This window comes from Propithecus coquereli, unplaced genomic scaffold, assembly GCF_000956105.1.
Source record: "Propithecus coquereli isolate 6110/MARCELLA unplaced genomic scaffold, Pcoq_1.0 Scaffold269, whole genome shotgun sequence".
Classification (NCBI taxonomy): domain Eukaryota; kingdom Metazoa; phylum Chordata; class Mammalia; order Primates; family Indriidae; genus Propithecus; species Propithecus coquereli.
In genome coordinates this window covers 1935412-1943453 of record NW_012148274.1, presented here as the reverse complement: position 1 = coordinate 1943453, position 8042 = coordinate 1935412, and the positions used below count along the sequence as shown (strand labels likewise).

Below are 8042 nucleotides of genomic sequence, written 5' to 3'. Positions count from 1 at the left end.
AAGTCTTCCTGATGAATTTTTGTTTTTTATTTTAGATCCTAAAGTAAGCAAAAGAAGACCAGCAATGAAAGAGAGGGAAGAAAGTTCTGAGCATTACCAAAGAGACGTACAGACACTCATCCTACAGGTAAAAAATTTGTTTTGGCAGACGAAGATGGTTTCTAACCACAAGTTTAGAGTTCTGTAACATACCTTCAGTCTCATAAGTATCTCCTTGCACACGCATTAAGAAAATTAAGTTTGCTCCTAATTTCCAAGAGCTTATATTTTAAAACCACCATTCTCTATTTGAACATTCTAGAAGTGCTACTCTGAACCTTCGATTCAATATGCTAAGCTCTACCCAACAAAACATCATATAATAAAGTAAGGATTCACTTTGTGATTGGCCTGGGGGTTACACAGAGTCTTACACAGGGAAACTTATCCGTGCTGACGATTGACATTTGGGGGTGTATGCATTTACTTGGTGCATGGGTTCTAAAGCTAGCAAAGTAATGAATTATTCCCTAACCACCTGGTAACTGTATGGCATTTGGAACCATGATTTTTCATCTAGTTCCTTAAAGTTCCCGTCCTTATGGGATGGGGCCCCATTGATTTAAATGACAGTTTCTACCTTTGGCCAATATCTCTATGTAGAGTCATGACAGCCAGACTCAGAAAAACTTTACATTCATTTTGCTCTATGTTTTGAAACCAAAAACTGAGAAAAGAGTCATTGTGTTGCTATGCAACCAGGGTGTCTCAAAAGGGAGAAAGTCCTAAAAGTCCAAAAGGGAGACAGTGAAAATGCAAAGTCATAGGATAGAAGAAACCAAATTTTGTAGCTTTCCTTGTGTGATGTGGATCCTGGGCTTAGTGTGAACGAAGAGTCTACTCTTGTGTAGCCTGACCCCATTTATAGGACTTTAAGAGGATTAGGGTTGAAATTTTTCTACTATTTGCTACTGTGTGGTTGGAGTTTTTGTTTGTTTGTTTGTTTTCTGTTTTTTTTTTTTTGAGACAGAGTCTTGCTCTGTTCCCTGGGCTAGAGTGCCGTGGCGTCAGCCTAGCTCACAGCAACCTCAAACTCCTGGGCTCAAGCGATCCTCCTGCCTCAGCCTCCCGAGTGGCTGGGACTACAGGCATGCGCCACCATGCCCGGCTAATTTTTTCTATATATTTTTTTAGTTGTCCAGCTAATTTCTTTCTAATTTTAGTAGAGACGGGGTCTCGCTCTTGCTCGGGCTGGTCTCGAACTCCTGAGCTCAAACAATCCAACCACCTCGGCCTCCCAGAAAGCTAGGATTACAGGCGTGAGCCACCGCGCCCGGCCTTGTTTGTTTTGTAATTTTTCTGGAGAAAGGCTCCCTTTGAGCAGAATGAAGGGAGTGGAGGCAGGAGTGGCTGCCTCACCCCTGCCGGCCTGTCCAGGTGGAAGCACTGCAGGCTCAGCTGGAGGAGCAGACCCGGCTCTCGAGAGAACAAGTCGAAGGACTCATGGAGGACAGACAGATTCGCACTGAGGAAATACAAGTTCAGCACCAGAGAAATCAGGACAAAATCAAAGAGCTAACCAAAAGGTGAGTGGCCAGAAAGCTGTACCTGAAGGTGTTGTATTTTTCCGAATGGCTAGTTCTGTGCTTCAGCAGCATAGGATCATAGAACTGAAAGGAACCTTGAAAACCTGTCTTGGTCAGACACCCCTGCTTCTAGGCGGGTGAGTGTCCGGGCTTTCCAGGTACGCAGTTAAGTCTCTTCCTGAAGAGCTGGCGAGTATTCCACACACTCCTTTTAACCGTTTCCGTGTTTGAGCTTGTTTCTAGGGGTTAAGAAACAGTGTTACATCCATCTGACTCAATGTAATAGGGCCCTTTTTTTTTGTTTGGCCCCTTAATACGGAAAACATGACTTTACGTACCTGTACAAAAAAACCTGCAAACTCTCTATACTCGTGGTTTTTGTTCCTACCTGCTTGCCTTTCTTCACCTTTCTGCAGTCTGATTTCATCCCCACCATGTTACTAAACATGCCCTTTCTAAGGTCATCACTGCCTTCTTGATTTCTGAGACCGGTTATCTCTTTCCAGTCCTTATTGTCGTTGGTATCTCTCTGCGTATCTGGTGTCCCTCCTTGAAATTCATCTCCCTTGATTTCCGCAGCACCCGTCCAACCATCCTCAGCCCTTTGTCTGTTTCCAGTGGCCAGACCTGCGCCATCAAGACATCCTCAATTGATTACGTTTGAACGCCTCAAATTTACGGTTGCTGAAACCAAACCGTCCCTCCCAACAGATACTCCCTTCCCCGATCTCAACCTACTACTTCATTCTCTCCCCATTTAGTTTCATGGTATCATATCTCATCCATTCGGTTTCCCAAGCTTGAAACTTTAGGATCATCCTCAACTCCTACCTCTCTTATTCCTTAATTCCAAATCCTTTGGATTGTAAGCCTGAGAAGCCTCCCAAATCCATTCTCTGCCCTCTTATTCTCCCACATTGATTCAAGCTCTGTTTCTCTAAGTTGCAACAATCTGTTCTTGCTGTCACCGGTCCCTTTGTATTCCACTGTCTTCCTCACCACTGTGAATTAGTTCTTCCATTAGGAGTCATCAACTGCCTAAAAACGCTTGGTAGCTTTCCATTTACCTCATGATTAAGTCCTGACCCCTTAGCGTGAGCCGTCAGGAACATCATCGCCTGACACCGCGTCAGCCTTTCAGCCTCGCCCTCCCCTCCGCTGCGGCTCACCTCGCGCCTCCCGTTCCCAGAGTGACCAGTGCGCCTCCACAGTGACACTGCTCACCACGTGCTGTAATCGTGTCTTTGGTCACAGGGTCTTGCTGTACGGGTCTGCCCCGACCTGTGCGCACAGCAGGCGCACAGTAAATGTCCGTTTAACACTGAACGGTGCTTAGCAAGTTGCACCTTGCCGTGTCTTTTCTGCATTAAACATCCCAAATTTTAAAATATTTTTTCATATTCTTTATTCTTTTATCATTTTTTTATTTTTTCAAACTTTTCTAGTGTGTCTTCCTCCATTTTAAAGTATGATGATTAAAACTGGGCATGATACTCAGATTAGAATCTCTGATCAGTTCAGGAGGGGAAGTATGTCCTGGCCCACACAGGCTGTTTCTTTTAGCATAGTGCGATGTGTTTGCATTGGCCAGTACTTCTCCATCTTCGTTTTTATTTTTGGTATTTTTGTAATTAGACATAACATCTTGACTTTTCACTGGGTTTTCTTTCTAAGGGATTGATATTTTTAAATTGTCACAGTAATTTGTAATTTTATATCTGTTTTCCAGAATAGTAATAACCTTACTCATTTGTCATTCTCTGCATATCTGAGTACATGATCTGTTCCTTCAGTTAGATAGATCATCGTAAGGATATTGAATGACATGAAATCCAAGGCCATTAATGCTGCCCTGTGGGTGTCACTTTCCAACCATTTGTATTTTAACAAGACCATACTCTCCCAGTTTGTAATTGAGAACATAATGTAAGACAGAATAAAATAACTCATTGAAAGCAGGAGAGATCCTTGTGGTAACCGAATCAATCTCTCCACACGCACGCGCACACACACACACACGCACGCGCGCACACACACACACACGCACACGCACACACAGACCCCTGACTAAATATATATATATTCAGCTGGCGACATTTACTCTACTTTGTGCCTGGCACGATGCTATTGTTTTCCCTTCCTCTATGTTCCCTGTTACTTATAAAGAAAACTAAGTGGATCTGACATTATTTGTTCAGTGGAAAACTATAGTGCTTGCTCAATGGTATTTAATACTCTTGCAAGCAGAGCATTCGATACAGTATTTTTCTAGGTGTTGATGGAAACATCATTTGTCTATTCCTAAATCTCAAGAAATAGTCATCGGGAATCTATTTAGTGCCTTGTGTATATTCAGTAGTTGGTATTGTCCTTGATAATCTGGTGGCAGTGGGGCAAAAATAAATGATAAATAAGATGCATGCTTTCACTCAGGCTGGGAAAAAAATGCATGTTGACAGTTAAAATATGACATAGTATAAGCAAGTGCTAGATCACGAGACAGTGATACGTATTAAAACCGATACGGAGTTTCAGGTAGCGGAGATATTAAAATGGGCTAAAATTGATGAGATGACTTTACAGAGGAGGTTGATCTTGAAAAGAAGGACAAGATTTTGATATAGGGCAGTTACACTTGGAGCACGGCATAAATAAAAGCAAAGCTGTTTTTGGTATTTTAGAACTAACCCTCAGTCAGAACTCCATGATTTGGTTCTGTTTTGTATTATTCCTGGGAATAGTCTGTACTTATGCAGGCTATGTGTAAGTATTTCTGCAGTCTTTCTAATCATGTAACCTGAAATTAGTACTCAGGAGGATATTTATAAAGGCCAGTCTATGAATCAGTGAGCATGAGCGGTTACATTTCACTTTGCCCAGTAAAACATGTAAGATCGCCAGTAATCAGACTAACTTCATTTTTAAAACTGCTAATAATATTTCACAGAACTCATATATGGTACAATTTTAAAAGAACCTGTATCTTCCATTTTGGAATAACCCTTTATTTCAGATGTGCTGTGTAAGCATCCTCATGTCCGCACTTGTACTTTCTTTTGTAGTCTCCACTACACCCAAGAACTGCTCTATGAGAGCACCAAAGACTTTTTGCAGCTCAAATTTGAAAACCAAAATAAAGAGAAGTCATGGATGCTTGAAAAGGATCATTTGATGTCAAAGATTAAGCAATGTAGGGCACAGCGTAAGAGGAAAGAAGATAAAATTGGAAAAGTTTTGCCAGTTATGCATGAGAGTCATCATACCCAAAACGAATATATTAAGGTAACGTCCTTATATCTATCTTACAGACACGGTTTATTTTTCTGGAAGAGTTGAAAGAATTCCAAAGAACCTATGAATTGTCTTATAAGATCCATTCAGTCCAGGAAGCTGTTATAGCAGCAGCCTCAAGAAATAGGTTTCAAAGATAGCTGATCATCATAATATTTGGGGATTTAAAATACTAGACTGTCGATTCATACATTCATTCAACAAATATTTATTATACTCCTACTCTGAGGTGAGCTCCGGAGCTGCAGCAGAAATAATCTAGACTGGGTCCGCCCTCGTGGTGTTTATATGTTAAGGGGTGAGAAAAACCAGAAACAACAAATACCTAAGAAAATCATAGATTATAAAAAGTGGCTTTAGGCAATAAAGGAATTATATGCAGATTATATGTAATTGCTGGATGCCTCCTTTAGAAGGGGAGCACGGGATACTCTCTTACGTCTGGTACTAAGCTCGCCAAACAGACCTGGGGAAGAGCAAGTTTAAAGGCCCTGGGGTACGTTCAAGGAAAAGGAAGGCTGTGTTTGCGGCTGGAGAGGAATAAGCAAGGAGGAAGTGGCGTGTGAGAAGGTGGCGGGAGGCAGTGGCCATCGTGGAGGCCTAGAGGTCGTGGGGAGCACGTGAGCTCAGCTCTGAACATCGTCGTGTGTGTGAGGGATCGTGCGCAGGGAGGCGGCACGATCTCATTGAGGTTTTTAAAGGATCATTTTGGCTGCTCAGCGGAGCATGTATAACAGTTATTGTTGTTAATATTTCTCCCTTTTTAAAAAGCTTCAGAAATGTAGCCCAAAACATACTGTAACGTCTTACTTGGAACAGATTCTGAGCTTTGTTACTGGACTCTTCCCAGAGCCAAAAATATTTGTTTTACTCTAAAGAATTTCTACTATGTGCACTTTAGAAAAAGGGCTTAAGAGAATAGTCTAAAAGTGGGAGATTTTCTGATGTTTTTCAGAATTCCTCGTCATCTCGTTCCTTAACTCATTTTGAAATTCTGGAAATCCTTTCTTTTCTTTTCTTTCTTTCTTCCTAAGTGCTGTATGAATTACCTAAGTTGTATAACTGAGTATTAATATTTTCTGTCCCTTTGACCTGAAGTCCCTAAAGGAGAAGTTAATACAAGAGAAAAAGCTGTCCAACATGTATCAAGAGCAGTGCATTTCCCTGGAAGAAGAACTTGCCCGAATTCGTGAGGAAGAGGGGATGAGGAGAGAGATCTTTAAGGTACAAAATTCTCTGCCACTTACGATGGAGCAGGATGTGCAGATGGCTCAGGGGAACGCTGCCCTCATCCTCGTAAATGCCTTCCCTTTCTCCGCATTGCAGGACCGCACTAACAAGATGGGGAAGCGTTTACAGGTAATGACAAAACGCTACGAGGCCTTGGAGCATCGACGCATCCTGGAAGTAGAAGGCTTTAAGACAGACATTAAGGTCCTCCGACAGAAACTGAAAGACCTGGAGCAAACGCTCTATAAGGTAATCGCCGGTCCTGAATTACCACAAGGGAGAAGAGAGGCGGAGCTGAGGAACCGTGGTCAGGAGGGCCCCCCAGAAGAAGGGTGTGCCGCGTCCCTGGCGGCAGACGATAGTGACCACCATCCTGCGAGCCTCCCTGAAAATCAGTCCAACAAGCACACACTAGAAGGAAACAAAAATAGACTGAAGTGATTGAGTGACTCCGTCATTAACACTTCCATCGAAGCTAAACTTAGCAGAAATTGTCATCGCTCCCAGCTGAGAAGTAGATTAAAGCGGTTATGTCTATTTTACAATTGGGGAAAGCAGTCAGTGATAAGTAATTTTTCCCGGTCAGACACAGCATTCTAGAAATCAGGTTGCTTCAAGAGCCTTCTTAGAGATGTTAGACCTTAAGTGACGGCTGTGCTCCAAACAGGTTAGTTATGAAGAGCAGAGATACTTTTCACCCCACATAATGTTTACATCGGTCTCTTCTTTTTACCCAGTCTTAGTTGTGTCTTGATCTCTGCCTCAGGCTTCGTCCCTACTGTGTGGGGAGAAAGGCGTCGTGCCTTTTCTGCCTCAATTCCACATCTTCCTTCTTCTGTCAGTCATCGAACAAACTAGGGATTGCGTTTATCCTACGTGCTCAGAAGCCCATAAAGGAGCCAGCGTAGCCTGGTCTCGCTAACTGGTTCTCCCCTGATGTATGCAGTAACCATTTCCTCTTCTTTTTTCCAAACCCCCAGGCAACGGTTAATGCCCGGGCAAACCAGGATCTCGCCATTCTTTGCGAGGTCCGGGACAGCAACAGACGGGCACATAAGATGCAAGGAGAACTGAAGAGCCTCAAGTCCAAGGTGTTCGGTCTGGAGAACGAACTCAGACTCTGCTGACGCCTCCGCTTGGAAACGGCCCCCGTTTGGAAGAGGTCCGCTTCCTGGAATCCGAGAAAAATGACATCTCCCGGAAAGTTTAGCCCCGGAGTTGCCTAGAGTGGTGGGATCCATCCTTGCGAAGACAGAGCGAAGAGTCAAGGACCGCCGAGAAAGCTGTCCTCGCACGCCACGCGTCACTTACGATTTCTGCTGTCCGGTTAGCTCGCCTGGGCCTGAATGACTTAGAGGCTTTCAGTATTTCTCCCGTTTATATTAACAGGTTTTTGGTTTTTTTTAAGAAGACAATGATGATGAAAACTTAGGAAGAAAGTATTTTGCTGTGAGCTTGGCTGAGTGTCAGCGGAAAGGACACTTTCCGTAAAGAGAGGGCGCTCGCCGAGGCGGCCTTTCTCCTAAGCAGAGGGCAAAGGCAGCACTTCCCAACCTGCGAGGTTCAGCGGGCTGTAATCACGCAAGGGACCTTCCTCCGTCCTGAGCGCGTCCTGAACCACCTGGCTGGACAGTCTCGTAAAGCTTCGCCAGAGGGCGCTAGAGACCCTACTCTTCAACAGCTCGCTCACCTGGAACAGCAAAGGTGCCACTTGGCAAGAGCGAGTGAAATCGAAATGATTTTGTATGAACAGTTTAACATTTTATCAATGACGTGGCATTTTTTAAAACAGTGTATATATTCTAACAACTTTCAATAAAATATGTAATTGGAAATATTCCATTCAAGTTTTCTATAATCCCTTACTAATACCATGTTCATATTTTGCTAATGGCCTGTTCATCTACACTTACTTCCTTGTTCCGTGCACACTGCAGTAGGCAGGTTTTTCTGAAT

The 8042-nt window shown here is 43.3% G+C and overlaps 1 protein-coding gene across 2 annotated transcripts in view; it reads left to right on the top strand.

The window, feature by feature from the left end:
• The window catches only part of CCDC77 (coiled-coil domain containing 77), a 34630-nt gene extending 27003 nt beyond the window's left edge, over window positions 1-7627 (top strand). The window contains exons 7-12 of one of the 2 annotated variants that reach the window (XM_012647453.1): window positions 36-127; window positions 1417-1565; window positions 4628-4847; window positions 5955-6080; window positions 6183-6335; window positions 7067-7627. In XM_012647453.1, coding sequence (XP_012502907.1) covers window positions 36-127; window positions 1417-1565; window positions 4628-4847; window positions 5955-6080; window positions 6183-6335; window positions 7067-7213 — 887 coding nt within the window. In that variant the 3' untranslated portion in view covers window positions 7214-7627. The remainder of the gene's footprint in view (window positions 1-35; window positions 128-1416; window positions 1566-4627; window positions 4848-5954; window positions 6081-6182; window positions 6336-7066) is intronic. The other variant, XM_012647454.1, reaches the window with a different exon arrangement.
• Window positions 7628-8042: the final 415 nt, after the last annotated feature.